The sequence below is a fragment of the Podarcis melisellensis genome (assembly GCF_964234715.1).
Source record: "Podarcis melisellensis genome assembly, chromosome: 9".
In the NCBI taxonomy this organism is placed as follows: domain Eukaryota; kingdom Metazoa; phylum Chordata; class Lepidosauria; order Squamata; family Lacertidae; genus Podarcis; species Podarcis melisellensis.
The window spans coordinates 19846273-19868569 of record NC_138541.1 but is presented as its reverse complement, the minus strand read 5'-3'; the positions used below and the strand labels follow the sequence as shown (position 1 = coordinate 19868569).

Genomic DNA, 22297 nt, shown 5'->3' with positions numbered 1-22297 from the left:
GTTCCTAGGCAATGCCTAGTTCCAGTACTGAATACAATAATTTCACAGTGATGCTTACAATATCCAGAAACAGCTATCCAAAATGCGACTGTCTTATAGTTTTAATGTATCGTTATTGCCTAATTTCAATTAGGTATTGTTGGGTTTTCATTACTGGAACCTTAAAAATGTGAGTGGCTTATAAATCCTGACAAGACTTTTAACTAGGAGGCGTCACTGTTAAAAAATAATAATGATTGAGCATGTTGGCTATAAATAGATGAGACATTTTACTCATTTACCACTGAAAGTCATTTAATAATTCCACGCTGAGTCCCCTTTCAACAAATTTAATGAAAACCAGCATGATATTGTGGCAGCTTCTATTGGATTTTTCTGCCATTTTCGTATGCTCCGTGGTGTGAGTGATTAAAATAGCAGCTAATAAACTAGTATTAAAGGCTCTCCATCTTCCATGTGTCTCACAAACCGACATAGACCTTTATAGACTTTTCCTCCTCCTCTCCTGAAGGGTGTCCTTGTTTTTCTTTTCATTACCTGGGAACTAAAAATGGTTAAACAGGAGTTTTAGGGCACTCTTCCCTCCTCATTCCAAGAACCAGTGTGAAGCTATTTTGAGGCAATCCTAGCAGGAAGTAATGAGCTGATTTTCAGCCTACTGTGAAACTTTATTAATCTGAAGAGACCATTCTGAAATCCACTTGATGAGCTCTGGAGTAACAGAGCCCTGTGGCCATGCCATTATTTATTGGTCTTTTTGGATGCTTTAAGCTATGAAATGCCACTTTCACTTCTTGAATATCTTTTTACTGTTTTGCTTTCATCCTTTTATGTCTTATAGAGATATTAATAAGGTTGCATTGCACCCAGGATAAAAGGCGAAATATTTGCTTTCACTTCTTGAATATATATTTTCCGGCATTTGGAGATATCAAAGCTACATCAAAAGCATTGAGTTGCTTACAAGAGTTGTGTCCAATATGTCTACATAACCATCCCACCAATGCAAGGATTTGTGTTTGCGCTATGGGACTCCCCCCCCCCATGCACACTGCACCTTCTCCAAATCTGGGAACCCCCAGAGCATTTTTAGGGGACGTGGGAGGAGGAGGGGGGAAGAAGCCCTGTTGTGCTATAAATCTTTATGCCTTATGCTACTTAGTCTTGCACTGGATACAAACCAAAATCACTGCATCCTGTTTTTTCCAACCTGGTGTCCTCCAGATGATGTTGGACTACAACTCCCATTAGCCCTGTATAGGCAGTCTGTGCATAGTGTTGCAGCCAGAGAAGAAACTCAATCCATCAAGGACTCTCTCCTTTACAAAAATGCTTTATCCCATATGAAAGCTGACAATACTATGCCAGTAGATGTTTCAACTTCATCAAGTATTTTTCCCCTTTAGCAGATGGGGCTGTACTATGCATCCTTAGAGAGTTATACCTCAATAGAGATGTCCTTTGGGTGAAATAAATGCTAACTTGTCCATTAATAAGCCGTTGATCCAGCAGTTGTTTATATTGATAGATGTGTTGCACCGGCCTCTGATTGCTGATTTAGGGAGCCCTGGCTGTCATCAGGGAAATCCCTGGTTTGTTCCAGATTTTAGGCAACATAAATCAAATCAGTCAGATGTCATTAAATGCCCACAACACAAATAAGTTTTAACTGTAGGTGACAATAAATGGTTCTACAGAGACGGCTGTTATATATTCCAAGGAGTTGTCACCTGACAGCTTTTACTACTTGTGCCTTGGTTTTTGATAAACGATTCAGCCTTGATAAAAACTAATTTTCAGATACTTCATGACAGGGCTCTGCCCAGCATCTTCCCCAGCAGTAGCTCTCAGCTAGCTCAGTCATGCGAGCTCAGAAGCAGAACGCTGCTGTTAAAATATATGTGGCTGTCTGTATGCTGCAGCCTTTGATGAGTTCTTCTGTGGATAGGAAAGTGACTCATCTGAGGACTTGGGGCAGCTGATGGAAGGATCCCAAGTGCTCCCTGCAACAAGAGCCAAAGAGTAACACAGAAGTGGTAGACCATAATCCTAGGATTCATCCTCACAAAAGTATCTCAACTTGGAGGAAAGGCATATTATACCTAACAGTTGTTAGGTATAATTAAGAGGGCCCTTGTAAGTGTGACCCCATGATTGTGTGCAAATGGCAGCTTCTTTTCCAGCTTTTAAACAGGCACTGGAAATGCATTTGTTTTCAATAGAATTTTAAATGGCTGAAGGATTTTAAAAGTTTGGCTGGTTTCAAATTAGTTTTGCTAAGTGGGCATGTTTTAGGCCTTTCATTTTATTTGGTTACATTTATAACTTGTATTAATTTCATCTAGGGTGGCATTCAATGTTAGTCTTACTCAGAGTAGACCCATTGAAGTTAATTGAAGTGACTAACTTAGGTTCATTAATTTTGATGGGTCTTCTCTGAGTAGCACTTAAATTAGTTTATGTTTTGTGTATTTTAACTTTTAAGGTGCATTAGGAAGGTAGTACCCTAAAAAAGAGGGACGCGGGTGGCACTGTGGGCTAAGCCACAGAGCCTAGGGCTTGCCGATCAGAAGGTTGACGGTTCGAATCCCCGCGACGGGGTGAGCTCCTGTTTCTCGGTCCCTGTTCCTGCGAACCTAGCAGTTCAAAAGCACGTCAAGTGCAAGTAGATAAATAGGTACCGCTCCGGTGGGAAGGTAAATGGCGTTTCCGTGTGCTGCTCTGGTTCGCCAGAAGCGGCTTAGTCATGCTGGCCACATGACCCGGAAGCTGTACGCCAGCTCCTTCAGCCAGTAAAGCGAGATGAGCGCCGCAACCCCAGAGTTGTCTGAGACCACAGTGCCACCCGCGTCCCTCTTTTTTAGGGTACCTAATGGTCAGGGGTCTCTTTACCTTTACCTTACCCTAAAAAAGAAGGTAAATAAACACACATTTGAAGCATAGGTTAAAAATAGAATAGGTTTTTATATTTTATTGGTTGTATCCTACTCAGAGTGGGGTAGGCAAACCTATTAATTTCACTAGTTGCACTTTGAATAGGACTAGTATTAGATATAACCCTTTGTGAGTATTTTTGCAAAGTTTTCAGCACCCAAATAATTTGCTTACCCAGCCGGAACTTCAGTCTAATGTGGATTCTGTTGGCCTCTGGCAGAGCAAAATATTAAAGGAAGATACTCATTTATCTGAGAAAAAGACAAGATCATTTGACATAGTTACCTTTTGCTTTCATGACTCTTCTCTGGAAGTCATGGCCTAGAGAGAATACTGTTAAATTTCTTCTGCCGTAATTATGTTCTGAGAGCTACCTCCATGGATTTATTTTCTTTATACCGGGAGAGACAGTTTTAGGAAAATCAGAACAATACTTAATTTCTTTCCTGGTGCAGTTTCATTAGAATTTGTCCTCAAAACATTGACACAATAATTGAATGTGAAGGCTCCCTGAACATCAGTGTCCGTCATAGTCCTGTGCTGATCAGCCACAGCGGAGCTTAGTGGCGGAAGAGGCCAGTCAGTCAGCCAGGTCTTAGGAAGGTACTTGCCTGGAGGCAGAATCCATATGCAAGGTTCGCTTCAGTCCTAAGGTCAGGAGTATCTCAGTTCTCATAGTCAGACGGTCTGTGGGTCCAGAAAGCTGAGAGTCTTTTTCCCTCTCCCTCCCGGGACTGGGGCATGTGGCAGCAGAGTGACTGCAGCAGGCAGCCCTGCCCCCTCCGCTCCCCTCCCCTCCCCACACTCGGCCCCTCCCCCGCTCCCTCCCAGCCACCAGACCAACTGGCAGGCGGCGAGGAAGAGGAGGAGGAGAGGGGTCGCTGGGCGCGCGCTCCATCTCCCTCCAAGGAAACGGCGGGCAGCAGCAGCAGGCGCATTGGCTTCAGAGCGCCTGCCAGGGGTTGCAGCAGATGCTGCTTGTGGTTTAGGTGGCTTCCGTGTTCCTGCTTTGGTCCAAGAGGCCGAGCTGTTCCGCAGCAGGCAGGGAGAAGGGCAGGCTGTGTGTCTGCTGCTTCCCTCGAAAGCCCCGAGGTGCAGAAGCCTGGCAATAAAAACAAGAGCGAAAAGGGGCCTGGCGAGGATGCGTTTGGGGCTGGCCCTACTGTTAGGCAGAGTGAGGAGGAGAGATCTTGAGGCGACTGGTTTGGGGGTGGGGGGAGGGCAAGAAGAGGAAGCAAATTCTTGCCTAGTTCACTTATTGTTTCTGGAGTTTTGCTCCCAGGGAGAAGGAGAGGAACCTGTGGGAATTTGCAATATCCGCAATAGCCAGCCATTTACATTTGAATATCTACCTGCCATTATTCTGACTATGTTCCTGCTTTCAGAGCTAGTTATTACTTACATTCTTACAAAAAACAGTAATAATTGAATGCAGTGACAATAATTTATGATAATAAAGAGTGGACACATAGTCCTACAGATACAACCGGCCCTTTGAGGGTGACCAAACTACTGATGCGGCCCCCGATGAATTTGAGTTTGACACCCCTGATTTAGATAGTACAACCTGCCAGTACAGTGGACATATTTGTGCATCTGTCACTTGCCAGCTGTCAGGGATAGGCAGGAGTTCAGAGGGCGGGCAGGGGGATGGTCCAGGGGAAGGAGCCAGTAATTTGTGGGGTTCTGTGCCATGCATGTGGCAGGAGGAAGAGGAAGGGGGTGGGCAGTCAGATGGAGGAAAAGTTACAGAAAGGCACAGATGTCAAAGAGAGAATCCTTCTCTGTTGCCTCCCCCACTGTTTCCAAGAATGAGGAGGGGCTTAAAGGGACAGGAGCAGTTGGAGCTGACACATAGGAGAAGTAGCTGGTTGTTTGTGTGCATCAGTTGAGAGGGTTTAAATGTGCTGATGGAGGCATGATTGTGTTGTTGCTCTAGCTGTTTGGGTCACAGCACAGGTTTGAAGGAGATGCTTAGCTAGCTGTTTAGCAGGAGCAGTGCATGTGACTTTTGCACCTTAGGAGCTGATGTAATTGAGTGCTGTGCCAATAAATAACCAAACTTCCAATTGCGTGTCCTCATTGTGGGGCTGAGGGTACTTGAGACACTGTGTTGACTTGACGCGGCACCACAGGATATAGAAAGCCTCTCCTCTTCCCCAAGGGGAGGGGTTGTGAGCGGGTTTTGCTTCTCGTGCTTCGCAGTGGGCGTGGATGGCCCACTGCATCACAAAGAGTCCCTGACCTGCGTCATGCCCACAGCCAGCCAATACGCCTGGCTGGGGTGTGTGGTTTGCTGCTCTTAAACAAGCGTGGGACTGTGGCTCAGCCTGTTTGTTTCCTGCATGCATAGATCTCCTTCCCTCCCTCCCTCCCTCCTTCCTTGTGCATTCAACACCTGACCTTGCTATGGACCTCGGTTGGTCACCTGTTGAAGGGACCGAGTAGGAATTTTTTCCACTTGGCAGATTGGCACCAGTCATTTGGTTTTTTGCCTACCTCGTAGCAAATTGTCACAACTTTGTAAAGTTTGGCTGTTAGGCATTGGAAAATGTGTTGTGTGTTGGAGGGGAGGTTGTGGCCATCACCTACCCCCTCCCCTTGAAGGGTATTCCATTAAAGGAATCCGGTGGTCGTGGTTCCTGTCCAAAGCCCAGGTGGTGGCTAGGGCCATGGCACAACCCTCCGGTGACTCTACGGGAGAGCTCCCAGTTGATTTGCATCAACAAGCTCCCCCCTACAGGTTGTCAACTCCCTGCAGAGTGGACAGGAGTGAAGTATAGTCAGTTCGGATCCAGTGCCTAAGCCAATACCACTCACATTCTGTAACCAATAAAGTTGTGGCCTTTTTTAGCCCATTAACCTAAATTACTTGTGTCCACATGTCTTATTTCATCACAAATAGGGTAGCGGGACCTCGATTCACAACTCCTTCTGCAGAAATAAAATTTATTAAATGTGTTAATATGAATGGAAGACAAGAACTCTGTAGCTGTTGATATGAGACTAAGATCAGGACTGGATTTAATTGGATTAATCAAGATTTTGGAAGCAGGAATAAATAAGAACTTTGCACCCCGAAACCCAGCACACGAGAAGTCACACAAATTGTATAATTGGCTTTATAACTGATATATATTTGGATGCGAATTATAATTTGACATTGATAAAATGTGGCTGTTATTGGACTTTAGTGATTGAAAATTAATAAAAAATTATTTAACAAAAAAAAAGACTTAACATGTCAGCCGAGGATCAGGGCTCATAATTATTTTTGTGTATGATTACCTCCTTAAGGACTGTAAAACATGCTGTGTGACTCACTCTAGCTATGGTGTCCTGCAAATGTTTTATTTTTGAAATACTAGGGGATAGGAAGTATTTTTCCTTGTTTTGAAGTACTCAAGTTAGAGAAGTTATATAACAGACCTAATTGCCTTCTCCCAGGTGTATCATTTTCATTTATATTTGTAAAACTGAAGTAGATGGACTAGTACTCTAAAGTGCTCAATAATTTTCTTTTTTAATACAGAGGCATGTGTGTATTTAATATATTTAAAAAATAAGACTGCCATTCCTAAATTTGGATGTAAGCAACCTTGACTGTGAAATTTCAAAACTTAATGATAATAATATTTAATAATAAAATTATCACCATAATTTTTACATTTACTTTTGATATATGAAGCTGTAGATTCACAATGACTGTGATCCAGACATTTAAAAATTATTCAATGAATAATGCAAAACACAATTTAGTGTAATCCTATAAAGTATATGAAAAAATTAAAAATAACTTTTGATCATGACAGTTCTTCAATAGTATTAATGAATGATAGACTCCTTTATAAAGTGTCTCATCTTTTTATGTCTGATATAGATATTAGTAAGATTACATTGCAGCCAGAATAAAATTGAATTACAATTACATGTCAGTCTTTTGTGCATTTCAGTATCTGAAACAGAGTTCAAAACCTACAAGGAGTATGATTGGATTTTTAAAGAGCTGTATGGGAGATTTTTTAGACTTTTTAATACAAAGCACTTGTCATCTGAACAGTTAGCTGATCTCAGATGCGCATCTGACTTGAAATATGCCGAGTTCCTGGATGCTGGTGAAGTATCTTTTCTGTATGGTTATGTGAAATATAAGGTGATATGAAACTTGGAACCTATGAAGGTGGGGATGTGATGGTGGAAATAGTATTAGCCCAAAGCAAGGTTCCTAGTTGCTCAGACCAGAGAGTAAGCCTGATCTATATCTTTTTATAAGGACTATGAAATATCACCTGACCTTCTCCAGCCTACTTGCGCAAGAAGGCTTCTGTGGTTGATGTGCGTGTCTCTCCTGTACTCAGAGCCGTAGCTAGGTGATCTTGCACCCCTGGCAGAACTGTCCAGATTGCACCCCCTAGACATGGACAAATTGGTTCTTCTTTCTGCCTGTCCTCCAACCCCCCTTGCACCCAATCAATTCCTCACGCACTTCACCTTGTAATGAATTCTTTTTTGTAACGAATTCTGATTGAAGGAGGCCAAAACAGAAAGAGGACACCAAGATGGGGAAGGCTGACCTAAACAGGCACCTCCCCACTTACGTGTGGGTTACGTTCCGGGCTCCTGCGTGCATAAGTGAAGTTACATAAAGTGGGGAGCACCCCACTGTAATAGGGAGGAGGGCATGGGAGTCAACTCCTTGGGGCCAAGGTTCCTTTGCCCCCCTCCAAAATATTTGAGGAGGTCGCCCCCCCCCCCGTTAATAGGCATAGCCATTCAGATAGTGTGTGCGCGCGCTCCGTCTTGTATTATACAGGGCGGTACTTATCCCCCATATATTTTATTCAAATTGGCACCCTTGAAGGAGTGTGTGTGTGAGAGAGAGAAGTGACTCCAGAGTAGGCAGGCTTTGAAGTTGGCGACTTCCCCCTCTCCAGCACCCGGAGAGACAGGGTCGTGGGCAGTGAGGTGGACCTTCCCGGCTCCAACCCCAAGTGAGGTCCGGGAAAGGCAGAGCTTGTGGCTCATGGCCAAACGGGATGGGGCACTGGGGCATGCACAAGTTCCCCCGCTAGGCTGCCCAGCCAGCCCAGCGTGGCTCCCGGCTGCCAGGAGGGCCAAGGGGTGAGGGGAGCAGCTGGGAGCAGCTGCTGCCCAGCACGCCCTCTTCCCTGCCCTGCCTGGGCTCCGGGCAGGGAGCGCTGGCTGGACAGGGCGCAGGTGAGGAGGGTCTTGACAGCTGATTGTGTGACCCCCTCACCTGCGCCCCTGGCGGGGCCCCACCTCACCACCCCCTGCCTGTACTTCTTTACTTTGGCCAAAACTGATGGCAGGTGCACAGCTTAAATTCCCACCTTACACCCCTTAGTTCAGTTCAGGTTGTTGGAGTCAGCTGGTTGGAAATGAGCCAGTGTCAAAGACTGTGGCCTACAAACCAAAGTACAGTATTCAGACTAGGGAAAGGGGTAATGAAGAGGGAGGGAGACAGAAAGAAAGCTATAGTTACACCCTGAGTTTAGGTTGCAAATGATGGCCTTTGGGAAGCCAAGAAGAATTTGGCTGTGCTCCATTTGACTCTGAGAATAAATGAAGGTATTTGCAATTTTCCAGTAAAGTGTGGTTCATTTCAGAGTCAAAACAAAGCGTACAGGGATTTTGCGTTCCAGCCTCTGTTTTTGGGCTCCCTAAATAGTAGAAGTGAGTGTGGAATGTTTCGCTGCAATCGAAGATGAAGGCTGCTGGTCTCACCTGGCAATCTCATGTGGGAGAAAATTCCTTTAATATTCCAATTATGGTGATTAATTAAAGCTTCCAGATGAAGCGAAACTTGTTCATTAAACCTCCCTAAGGTGTATAGAAAAAGTGTTCACACTACTGTAACAGAGTGGCTCTCACATAATGCCCCAGTGTGGTTCCATAAATCAGGAAAACAGCTGTCCAAATAACGTCAAGTGTCAGTAAAAAGCTGAAGTAGAATGGGCCCACAAACACAAACAGAGACAGAAAACTGGAGGATGGATGAGTGAAAGGGACAAAAGAGCAGCAAAACAGAGCAAGAAGCAGAACTTGGATCCCTTTTGACTGGCATGTGTTCTCATTTTTCCCCCTTGTTGTTTATCACAATGTGATAACAAGAGGGGGGTGGAATGAAAGCTGCATCATCTTTAGTCATTGGATAAGGTAGTCCAGAGAAGTGAACATGAAAAATGGTGTGCAATGCTGTCTCTTCAATTTTGGTTCCCATTCTGCTGTCCACAGTTTCCATTTTGCCCATAATTCCCCATTCTTAATGCTATTGAAATCCTTGAGCTGAAGCTTATGTAACTGAGCACAGGATTATAGATCAAATTTATATTCAAGTAGGAGACCTGACATCGAGGAAATCAAGGTGTGACTGAGAACATTAATAGACTTAGGTTGCATTTGCGTCTTTGGTTACCCTGTTTGATGGAAGAGAAGCTACATAACCAATATCTTAGAAAATGGGCTCTCGGAAAATGTTAAAACTATGCTACATAGAATCTTTCCACATATAACTTGTTTCTGGCTTCTTGTTTACATTCTGTAGGACAGGGTAGCTAACCATTTTTGGCCTGTTGTCTACATTCTAGTTATGCAAGGCTCTAAGGTGCTCTATCATGCACCATACCTAAATCCGCATGTGCAGACTCCAAACCCACATGCAGATCCAGTGCTGAATCCTCCTCCACTTTCCAGATGGGTGATCGATGGAAAGATTTAAATCTCTCCTCTGCTTAGGGCTGGGTTAATCACTTGATGATTAATCTCATGAGGATGGGGAGGGAGAAATTTGTATCCCACCCCTGGCACTAACTTGAGTGAGTGTCAAAATTGAGATACAGGTTGATCCCTCCTCCTGCAAAAGCTGTACACGGATGAGATCCATCCTCCTTCCTTCCCATGGAGAGGCTCATATAGCCATCATGTTACGAGAAGATGTTAATGACAGAAGTTAGGGCAACCTGTTTGGAAAGCTGCTATGGCCTCTGGTTGGTCCACATCCACTATATGGTATCAAATGACCTAAAGTAATAGTGGGGTCCACCAAATGTGTTGAACTGCAACTAACATCATCCTTGATCATTGGCAATGCTGCCTGGGGCTCTTGAAAGGCGGAGTCTAACAATATCTGAAGGGCCCTTATCTAAGCAAAGCCCAGTTTGCTAATATACAGCATTTTAAAGGTAGATTTTTTTTGTTGACTCCGGGGATCATCAAGTGAAGTGTCCAGGATATTGGTCTGAGCTTTTAACATATTTTCTCCCGACCCCATCTTTTTTCCTTTTACTATGTCACATCAGTGATTATGTTCTGCTGCTCAACAGAAGATCTGAAGATCTGTGATTTTATCAAAGAACAGGACCTTATCAGAATGCAGGCGTCTGGAAATAAAATATAATTGTGCATCAATGTCCAAGTAAAAACATTCTCAAAGCAGTGTAAAATGAAACTGAATGGTTGGATGTTCCGATGGAAGCCTTTGCTGCATTTACAATTTTAAGTCCTTTGGCTTGCGACATTTGATACTTAACCAAGAATTATTGTCGTCATTATTAATACTAATGTTTCTTTGATGTTGATTAAAAATATTAATATAGCAACTTAGCAGAAAGGGTTTATACATGATGGAAGAGTAAATGTTTTAGCTTAATTGGAAACTTAAATTTGAAGTAAACAGGTTCATCTTGGATAATAAATTAGCACTCTTCAATTGGAATGAAGCGAGAACTGTTAAGAATTGCTGAATAAGGAAATACATTATCACTTCACACTCAGTATATAAATGTAAATAATCATCTGGCTGCACATTTTTTATAAGCACAATTCCTAATGTTAGATTGAGGCTCTTGCTTGCTGTGCTGTTGCATCTGTTACAGAAAGAAATGGGTACTTGGTGGTGTTTGGTGGATTTTTTCCTTCCCCCATAGTATTTCATGTATCTACCTTTTTTTTGTAGCAATTATGCTAGTTGTATTTAAGACTCCTAAAATGTAGAACTTGAATGGGCACCATGATCAAGGCTGTACTTAGAAATTCCATTGATGGTGCTAGGTAAATACTTCAATTAATAAAGACAACACACACACACACACACAAGCACCAGAGGACTGAGCTATCATTTTTGGTAGATTTCATAACTGAGTGGTGCTGAGGCCTGGGAAGACTTGGCCTTTGAGAAATTTCTGTTCCAGATCTACCCTTCAGTTACTTCTCAGTAGGTAGACCTGTTGTCTGTCTACAGGTAGACATAGCATCCAGACAGAAAAAAGATAACAAAAAATATATGTACAAAAAATACAAAGCCAACAAGTTCTGCATTTGAAAACTACTGGTAACACAGAAATCCTAGAACACCTCCCTGCCACATACATTAATGTACCCCAGATGGGTGGGGTATAAATAATAAATAATAAATAAATTAAACCAAGAGTTAAAACACTAAATGAAATATCAATTTGCAGTTAAACAAGACAAATGCAGAGACAAATCTAAATGAAAAGAGGCAACTGTCAGTAGCCATTAAGAGGGAAAATGCTCCAAGCAAAAGGACAACTCCAAAAATGGAGTTGTACAATTATAAAATTAAGCATTTCATTTTTGTATGTGTAATGTAACAGAGGGTGTTGATTACTGTTTTCATTGTTAACATAAGCAATAAAGGAAGGAATGTCTTGCTGAAATAAATTTGTCTCACTTAGAGATTCCATGTATTACCCTCATTTTCTGCACCAACTTCTTCATGAAAGCAATATTCCACACCTTGCGATACTGGTATATCAAGGTGGTGCCACACAGATTGCTCCAGTATTTTGTCATGGCCAACCTGGCCACCACCAGCAGGTGAACAATCGGGTCTTCAGGGTCTGCATTTATGTCTACAAAGACATTTAAAAGCACCAGCTACAGGTTCATAGTTGCATCTTGAGATGCAGTTTTCTGAACCTCCTCAAAAACAACAGTAGAGAACAGCTAAGCTTGAGGGCAAGTCCACCACATATGGAAATATGTATCCAGATTTTTGTATTTCAGCACTGAAGCCCTCAACTAAATCTCTGGCTCCTTGCAGGCCTTAATTAATTAATTTACTGCTGGAGTCACCTTCACAGCCTCTCTGAATTTCCCTAAACATACCCCCAACACACCAGGATAACAATACTGGACTATATTTCAGAGCTGTCATCTATAACTCTGACTCATCCCTCCCACCAGCAAAATGACCAAAGCAACACTGAGATACTTAGCAGGGCTTATTTAATTGATGCGCTCTGTCACAGCCTTAATAATAATGGACTTTATCAGCATTGGAAGGGTAATTTTTAAAATGTTTATAACCTCTGGCGAGGTGTGGGGAATCCATCCTGCATGAAATATAGCATGGAAAGATGTTTTGTTGCCAGCATTTATTTTTGGATCGACACACTACTGTTTAGTCACAGCTACACTAAATCCTAGATATCTGAATTTTGTTTTGGGCAGCAACCACTTCTCTGCTAGGAAAGATCAACATTAAAGCTTTAAAATGAGCCAGGAAGCCCATGGGTGTGCCGCTGTAAACTTTTTTTTTTTGGTCTAATTAGCTAGATCAGTTCTCTTAAATGTAAATCATATCTGTGACTTGATTCATTGACTAAAATCACTGAAGCTAATTTCTCACAAAACAAACGAGCAGAACAGTACTTGCACATTTCGTTTCTTAACTTGAGTTGAAGGAGGGCTGGCATCTATAGCAGAAAACTCTAAGAGTGGCAAGAATTATATAATCCCTGTTACTTGCAGTTCGTGTCCTCAATGCTTATTGCTAATTATCCGGTATGAATGTTGCATGTATAACTAGTCTGAAGTATTCAAAAGGCGGTAGATGAGTAATTCATAGGTAAATTGTTGATAAAACTGCGGTCCCTCTACCTCCCTGATACACCAGGATGCGGTGTGATTGACGGGACACTGCAAAAAAGAAATAGCTTTCGTCTCACTGTACAGATGTGACATTATGGTTTAGACTACTGTTTCTCAACCTTTTTCTGACTATGGCCCCCTTCCAACCTTGTTTCCTTTCTGTGCCCAACCCCTTTCCTACTGGTAGAAAGGTAACTATTTAAATGTTTTGTTTGTAAGTAGAACATATTTCGTTTATAATTGTTATAATTTACACAAAATACAGTCACATAAAAATGTGTATTTCTTGATCAATGTGACCATTGTGCTTGGTGACTAGAAACAAGCTTTTTTAATATCTAGTTCTATTGCTGTGAGGGATAACCGAAGATCACCTCTGTCCATTATGTTAAGGCGATTCCGCGTTAGGCTGAGTAAATGATTCTCATGACTGAAACCTGAGTTTACCAAATACAAAGTAGGAAATGCCATGAAAAACAATTTTGCTCGATCCCAAAACTTTAGATAGTGTACTCTTTATCCAACAATGGTCTGCAGCAACATATTTTCTGTCACGGCCACCCAGGACGGGTCCCAGCTCACCAGAGACCTCACTCCGTTGCAGTTTACTTACAGGAAAAGTTTATTGAAGATTTCTGCTTCTCGTACAGTTCAGCATTGTGGCCGTACGTCTGTCACGTTAGACCGCTGAAGTCCCCTCTGACTCCTCCCCTCTTCCACACCAACTTAATAGCCTGGCTCTAGACCACCTCTTCCTCTCCTTTCTTTTCCGCAGGGTCTTCCTGCCCCCCTGGGTTCCCTCTCTCCGTGACTCGCCTGAGGCTGAATCCTCTGCCGCCTCTTCCCCCCTCCTTCTGGCTTTAGGGCCGGGCTCCTCCCCTGAGCTCTCTCCACTTCCGCGCGCCTCTACGTTTGAACTTGGCGCGCGTACGTTGCTGCTGACCTTTCTTTCGACCGCTACACCACCTCTTGTTCTGCTCTCCACCCTTTCCGGCTGAACACCTTGCTCCAACCCCCTTTCTCTGTTCTCTCCTAATCCTGCTCCCTCCGAGAGGCTGACGACTCCACCCCCTTTTCTCCGTTCCGGCTGAGACGCCTCTTGCTGCGTCTGTCTTCCACTGGGCTCCTCTCCGCTTCTCCCTTCTCCTCCCTTTTGCTTGATTAAGGTAACCCCCTTTTGAGAATCCTCTGACTCGCTGCTCAGACTCGTGGATTCCCTCAGAATTCCGTCATCTTCTTCCTCATCCTTCTGCCCCTCCTCCCACTCGCTCTCCGTCTCCTCTGTCATCTCCTCCTCTCTCCCAGAAACCCTGACATCCATCCCCCCCTCGAAGCCCCCCCTTCCCCCCTCCCGCTCGCCGGGTGCAGGTTGAGGAAAACGTGGTTCTTCCGGGGTCGGTTCAGGATACAAGTTGTCCACTTCAACGTTCTCCTCTGTCATCTCCGTATATGTGTGTTCGAACTCGGGTTCCCCACCCACAGACCTCACAGTCTCTTCCTCCATCACTGCTTCTCCTGGCGCTGCCTGCCAAGGACCTACCATCCATCTCTGACTCCATGCCTCCCTTGGCTGATCCACCCACCAACAAGGGCCTGTCTCCTCCCCCCCCAGTCTCGGATCCCTGGCCGGGCTTGTTTCGGGCGTATGGCCCTCGGGTGAGGAGAAACCCTCGAACGTGCTGTCTGACAAAGTGGGCGTGAAAAGCCAATCATCAAAATACTCCTCGGGCATGGGCTTGTGCGGAAAAAGTGCATGGAACTCCTCCTTCAACAGGGGTTCGTCCAACGCGTAACCCGGCACCCAGCTATTGGCAGAGGCCGGAGTGCCTTCCCTGGCTAGAAAATATTCAACTCCCTCCTCCCCCCATCTCGAGTCCAGTATCTCTGTGACCTCGTTAAGAGGTTCTGGTCTTGGCGATTCCCCCCCCTCAGGCGCCCTCCTACGTGGCTCTGGGAGTGCTCCTGACTCTTGAAACCTGTGTGGGGTTTTGTAGGGAGTGAGCACCGACCTATGAAAGACCGGGTGCACCCTGGAACCCTCCGGAAGGGCTAGACGAAAAGCCACCGGATTGATCTTAGCCTCAACTTGATATGGCCCTAGCTGCCTGTGTCCTAACTTCTTCTTGGCCAATGACCTGGCCGGCATCGCGTGGGCTGCTAACCACACCCAGTCCCCAATCTGGATGTCCTCTCCCGCCCTCCTGTGCTTATCGGCCTGCACCTTATACGCCTGTTTTGCCAGCTCCAAATGTCTCCGCAGCTCCTCGTGCACCTCTTGCAACTCCGCTGCAAACTGGTCGGCATCTTGAGGCCCCCCCCCTCCTGGTGCCGCAAATCTCGGGAAGGTTCTGGGATGACGGCCATTGTTCGCGAAGAAAGGCGTCACCCCGGTGGATGCGTGTTTCGTGTTGTTGTAGGCGAATTCAGCCATCGGCAGATAGTCCACCCACGCCGCAGGTCGCTGGTTGGCGTAGCACCGCAGGTACTGCTGCATGATCGCGTTGACCCTCTCCGCTTGACCGTTGGTTTGTGGATGTCTCGCCGATGTCAGGTTGATTTTGACGTGCAAGATGCCCAGAAGCTTTCGCCAGAAAGTGGAAACAAACTGGCGCCCCCTGTCGGACAAGACGGACTGCGGAAGTCCATGCACTCTGAAGACGTGATCGATGAAGAGCTTTGCGGTCTGTTCTGCCGTCGCCACCTTGGCACAAGGGATGAAATGCGCCATCTTGGTGAACAAGTCCACCACCACTAACACCGCCGTCTTACCTCTGGAGCTGGGCAGGTCCGTAACAAAGTCCAACGCTACCCTCTCCCACGGTTGCTGCGGTGTCTCCAGCGGTTCTAGCAATCCCGCCTGCTTCTGGTGCACTGGTTTGGACCTCTGGCAGATATCACACCTGGCGACGTAGTCCGCCACCTCTCCTCTCATCTGGGGCCACCAAAAGTCTCTAGCCACCAACTCCATCGTCTTCTCTTTGCCGAAATGGCCTGCACTAGGGGCGTCATGCAATTGTTGCAGAACCTTGGCTCGAAGATCGTCGGTGGGCACGTAAAGGGCACCCTTACGAGTCAAAAGTCCATCTTGCAATTGGAACTCATCGTTGTCTCGCGACCCTCCGCGTAGCTCCTCCATCTTGGACTGTGCAAACTGATCCCTTTGCAACGCGCGTCGCACCGCGTCCAGGTCGACTGCGATGGTAGCGCACGTCCACGCCTGCGGTGCGAAAATGTGCTTTGCTGCGATTGGAGCTGCTTCCTCCAAGTATTGCGGCTTTCGGGACAGCGCGTCTGCAATAACATTGGAGTCTCCTGGGATGTATTCTATTTTGAAGTCGAAATCCGCAAAGAACTCCGCCCAGCGCATGTGTCGCTGGGTCTGTAACTTAGCCGTCCGCCAATACTCTAAGTTCTTGTGATCCGTGCGGACTTGCACCGTGTGCTTGGCTCCTATTAAGAAGTGTCGCCACGCTTTGAAAGCTGCATGAATGGCCAACAACTCCCTGTCCCATATGGTATAATTGCGCTCCGTCTTGCTGAGCTTCCGGGAGTAGAACGCACCCGGTCTCCAGTTGCCTTGCGAATCCTCTTGCAAAAGAACGGCCCCAACCGCTCTGTCTGACGCATCGGTCTCTACCCGCATGGGTCTGCCGGGATTCACGTGGAGCAGCTGCTCTTCGGAGGCGAAAAGACCTTTAAGCGTCCGGAAGGACCGCTCCGCTTGTTCGGTCCAGACGAACTTCTTCTTCTTGGAACTGAGGGTGTCAGTGATAGCCGCCGTCGCGTTCGCAAAACCTTTAATAAACTTGCGGTAAAAATTGGCAAAGCCGATGAACCTCTGGACCTCTTTCCGATTTCGAGGGCTTTTCCAGTCCAACAGCGCTTGAACCTTAGCCCTGTCCATGGCCAGTCCCTCGTCGGACAACTTGTAGCCAAGGAAATCAACCTCTCTGACATCAAACTGGCATTTTTCCAACTTGGCGTACAGCCTGTGGTCCTTCAGCCTCTGCAGGACCTCCCTCACGTCCTTATCGTGATCCTCCGACGATTCCGAGAAAATCAGGATATCGTCGAGAAAGCAGACACACTTCTTGTAGAGGAGACCTGCTAGCACGTGGTGCATAAATGCTTGAAAAACGTGGCTGCCATTTTGGAGACCGAAAGGCATGACTCTGTATTCGTATGTGCCCAGAGGGGTGAACATGGCGGTCTTCCACTCATCTCCTTTCCGGATGCGGATGAGATTGTAAGCTCCACGTAGGTCCAGCTTGGTGAAAATCTTGCCCCTCCTGACGGTCGCTAAAAGGTCGTCAATCTTGGGCATGGGGAAAGCTTTGGGCTTAGTCAAGCTGTTTATGAACCTGTAATCCACTATAAGCCTTTTTTGGGGCGTGTTTTTCTTCTTCACAAAGAACACAGGGCTGCCACCCGCTGCTTTAGATTCCTGGATGAAACCTCGCTTGAGGTTATGGTCTATGAACTCCCGAAGCTCTTGCATCTCGTCTTCCGACATGGAGTACAGCTTGGCAGCAGGCAGTTGCGCCCCTGGCACTAAATCAATCGCGCAGTCGTAAGGTCTGTGAGGCGGCAACTTGTCAGCTTCCTTCTCACAGAAAACCTCCAAGAAGTCCTGGTACTTGTGAGGCACTGTTTGCACCATACCCAGATGCAACTGCTGCTCGGCTTCTCCTCCCTGATCGGTCTGAAAGCAATGCTGAGCACAATACGATGAACAAAAGGTGATCTGCCGCTGGTACCACGCAACCGCGGGACTGTGCCTCTCCAGCCAACTCATGCCTAACACGATGGGTGTGTCCGATAAGTGGGTGACATTGAAACTAATAAGTTCTCGATGGTTGCCAATCTGCATCATCATGGGAGGGGTTTGCTGCACCACTTGCCCCCCCAGCAACTTCCTGCCGTCTACCGTGACCACGTTTAGAGGCGTCGTTGCAGGCAGGAGCGCCATGTTGTGCTGCTTAACGAACTGCAGTCCCACGAAGTCGGCGTTGCTTCCCGAATCGATCGTTATTGGAACCTCGAGGAGTCTCCCATCAGGCAACTGGAGTGTTGCTGTGAGCAGAACTGCCGGTCTGGGAGGCAAAGGGTCCACGCTCTGCAGTGATGCTGGGGGCTTGTCTACAGATCCGCCTGGCTGAGCCCCAGTAGCTCTGCTTCCAGCCAGGCACTGTCGTTTCCCTGAAGCTGCTCCCCTGGTTGCACCTCTGCTGTTACAGTTGCCAGTGCTGCAGTGTGCTTCTGGAGCCTCTGGGGGCACTCTTTCGCCATATGGTGCGCACTGTCACAGATGTAACACTTCCTGGTTCCTCTAGGAGGCTTCGCTTTGGCTGCACCAGGGACAGGGCTCTGGGATGGCTTCTGAGCCCTAGCACCACCAATCTCCATTGGCTCCTCGCTGTCCTTCCCCATTGGCGAGGGGTGCGCACGGCTGAAATCCCTGTGCACAAAAGGGAGAGTCCTCGCTTGCGCACGCGCTTGGGACCCGTCCTCCTCGTGCCACGGACGTCCCTCATGTCGAATTCCAATAGCTAAAGCCCGTTGCACCACGTCTTCTAGGGTCTGGGGTCTGTCCCCCCTAGCGATCTCATCCTTGATGGGGGGGCTCAATCCCTCCCAAAAAAGATCTCTGACCGGCTTACTGTCCTTTGGCCAATCTAAGGCGGTGAGCAATGCAAAAAATTTAGAGTGGTATTGGCGCACAGTCGCTTTCCCCTGCCTCAGCCCGTGCATTTGACGGCGCGCAATGTCCACATCCACAGAGGATTGAAAACAAGAATCCATCGCTTTGATGAACGCAGTTGAATTGCGACGGGCCGGTCCATCTTCGCGCCACAGATTGCGTAGCCAAGCCCTGGCCTCCCCATGCAGGTGCGAAACAATGAACCCCACTTTCTCCTCCTCATCTTTAAAATCGTGACGGAGTAAATGCAGTGCATATACGACGTCCGCTCTGAAATTGGGATAGTCTTGCAAGTTGCCATTAAAATGCGGAACCAGGGCACCCCCCCTCCGTCCAAGCGCAATGCCCTCCGCTCTGGAACCTGGGGCCCCCGCCCTGTCCGCGTGTTCCCACCTTGCCTGCAAATCCTGGCACGTCTTCTCCAAGTCGTCATTCTTCTTCTGCGAAGCAATGACTGCCGATGTGAGAGCGGTAACCTGATCCCGCAGTGCAACCAGCTGCTCCTCAGCGCTCATGGCTGCTCCCGTTCGTGAGCTTCGCAAAAAAAATTTTTTGCTTTCTGAGAGGGGACTTACTGTCACGGCCACCCAGGACGGGTCCCAGCTCACCAGAGACCTCACTCCGTTGCAGTTTACTTACAGGAAAAGTTTATTGAAGATTTCTGCTTCTCGTACAGTTCAGCATTGTGGCCGTACGTCTGTCACGTTAGACCGCTGAAGTCCCCTCTGACTCCTCCCCTCTTCCACACCAACTTAATAGCCTGGCTCTAGACCACCTCTTCCTCTCCTTTCTTTTCCGCAGGGTCTTCCTGCCCCCCTGGGTTCCCTCTCTCCGTGACTCGCCTGAGGCTGAATCCTCTGCCGCCTCTTCCCCCCTCCTTCTGGCTTTAGGGCCGGGCTCCTCCCCTGAGCTCTCTCCACTTCCGCGCGCCTCTACGTTTGAACTTGGCGCGCGTACGTTGCTGCTGACCTTTCTTTCGACCGCTACACCACCTCTTGTTCTGCTCTCCACCCTTTCCGGCTGAACACCTTGCTCCAACCCCCTTTCTCTGTTCTCTCCTAATCCTGCTCCCTCCGAGAGGCTGACGACTCCACCCCCTTTTCTCCGTTCCGGCTGAGACGCCTCTTGCTGCGTCTGTCTTCCACTGGGCTCCTCTCCGCTTCTCCCTTCTCCTCCCTTTTGCTTGATTAAGGTAACCCCCTTTTGAGAATCCTCTGACTCGCTGCTCAGACTCGTGGATTCCCTCAGAATTCCGTCATCTTCTTCCTCATCCTTCTGCCCCTCCTCCCACTCGCTCTCCGTCTCCTCTGTCATCTCCTCCTCTCTCCCAGAAACCCTGACATTTTCTTTCTATTTTTTCTCTATTTTCTTCACTTCTCTGTTTTTCTTCTTCTCTGTTTTCTTTACTTCTCACTTCCCTCTGTGGCCCCCTCTCATGCCATGCCCCCCCCCATTTACGCAATTTTCACCTATGCCTCCCTTGGAATATCCTGCAGCCCCCCGGTTGGGAAACACTGGTTTAGACCACAGTTTCAGTGCAGCTGCATGACTCTGCAGTTGTTGCACTGCATTCCATCGTAAACACATCACTGCTAGCACATCGGCTCATATGAACTAGGTGCTTGTTTTGAAGTTAGCAGATGCCTTTTTGCAGCTTGTGGTTTCCCTACAACGGACACAGAACTTGAGGTGCCTGTAAAATGTACACTAAGTGCTAAGCTGCTTCAACTGCCCTGGGAACTTTGGAGAAAGGGCGGTATATAACTCAAATGAATAAATAAAACAAATAACTGATAATTTCTTCAATATTACAGGAAGCTCCTCCACCAGGCTCCTATGATGTTCAAAAATCATTTGAGAAATCACAGTGTAAAAGTGAATACATGGCTCCCCGAACTGCCACGGCTAAAAGGAAGCATACTTCTTTTCTCAGTGGCTCAATTAGGCACGGTATATGTGAGGCCAAGAAGGATATGCCAGGTAGGTCAATTGCATGTTTTCCACATCTTTTTCAAAACTATAACTGCAAAATATTGTAAGAGCAGGGAGATTGTGTATATTATAGGCCTTTTATAGGCCTTGTGATATCTCTATATTACCACTGGTCACTTTGCTTTTTAGATGGTTAATAAAGAGGCATCTTTCATCCACACAAGGATTAATCTGAATATTTGTGGTTGTTGTACATTTCTTCAAATGTCTGCAAACTTATTCTCCATGTCTGGAGAAGAATTTCCAGAATGGAATCTTTTGAGCAAAAATGGGACTGAAAAAAGGGAGATGGTGCTTTCTGGCAATTCAGCAGATAACTTTGTAAACTCTTAATGATATGAAAGGTATATGCTGTTTTGTAAAGCAAGCTAGCCAAAAATATTAATCGATATTTACTTATTTTGTTATATTTTCATCCCACTTTTTAGCCAAAAGTTGGCTATTGAATATTGATGCCACATTGCAATCTAAGAATGAAAATTAAATACAGCAGTGAAAAGAAAATACAAGAAAACCCTCAGTATATACAACATTTGAAACCAATGCAAAATTAAATTGCCATTTCTACAAAGGAAAATATATTATAGACAACCCCCACCCCCCACTTTAAAGTCAATAGATACAATGGAAAGTTTGGACAATGCTGATGTCGCTGGATGGAATGAAATGTTCTGTGTGGTATCTTATTAATCTTGTAAAAAGTATACTCTTAGCTTGACTCTTTTTCCTTCACAAATACCTATTATAGTGTGTTAGATTCCCCTCCCAAGACAGGCTGTAATACAATAGCCTGGATATTTCTTGATTAAAAAATAATTTGCAGGGACAAAACCTGTGCTAGTAAGTCTGTCCTTGTTAATTTCATGTTGGCAGTTTTAGAAAACCATGAAACAATATTTTAAAGACTCTTAAATCCTGCCTTACATTTGTGCATTCTAAAACAAGAGCTGTTGTAATTTGACACATCTTGTCAGGGGCTGGGGTGGGAGGATTGAATCTGAATTGGATTCCAGGCATACTCAACAAGTGCAGTGGAAATCTTGTGTACAGGAGTGTACACGCAGCTGATGGTGTCTGGATCAGGGCAGATTTATTCTTGGTGCTGTGAGACAACTGCATTACATAAAATTAAAGTACGGCAATTGTATCAGCAGATGTTCATTTGTGTTTCATTAAAATTATAGTAGCCTAATACAAAAAAATCACTTGCGCTAACTTAATGAAAGTATTATCAAATGATGTGGCTCTCATTATAAAGCAATATCTTCTCATAATTAAGTTTTCCTCTACAGTTTTGCAAATGGTTTTATAAGTTACTCCCACATGAAATGGAGAACCAGTTGCTAACACAGGAAGCCACAATTGGCTAGAATCCAAGCACTTGTTTGTTCTTATATGGCGGCTTGCGCCAGGGCAATTTTGGATTCCCCTTTCCATGGCAATTCTGTATTACAAAGCAAAATGCCCTTGGTTTCAGAAGCAGTTTGCTTCGTGGCACAAGGGGCTGCTGATAAAGAGAAGAGTTTCAAGCCACAATCCTGTATGCACTTACCTGAGAGTAAGTCCCTCTGAATTTAGCATGGTTTACTCCTAGATTCATTAGACAAGAGATACTTGAGCATCATCATTTTTGTTAGCGCTTGGAATGCTCGTTCACTCATTAGTTTAAAAAATACGGCCATGAAAAATATGTATTCATGTAAAAGCAGTGGAGGCAATCCTGCATTCAGAATTAGCACAGCTTGCTTCCTGAAC

At 45.9% G+C, this 22297-nt stretch overlaps 1 protein-coding gene across 1 annotated transcript in view; it reads left to right on the top strand.

The window, feature by feature from the left end:
* The window catches only part of STPG2 (sperm tail PG-rich repeat containing 2), a 236226-nt gene that overhangs the window by 65267 nt on the left and 148662 nt on the right, over positions 1 to 22297 (top strand). Inside the window, exon 11 of the mRNA XM_081925037.1 lies at positions 20365 to 20530. Within this exon, the coding sequence (XP_081781163.1) occupies positions 20365 to 20530 (166 nt within the window). The remainder of the gene's footprint in view (positions 1 to 20364; positions 20531 to 22297) is intronic.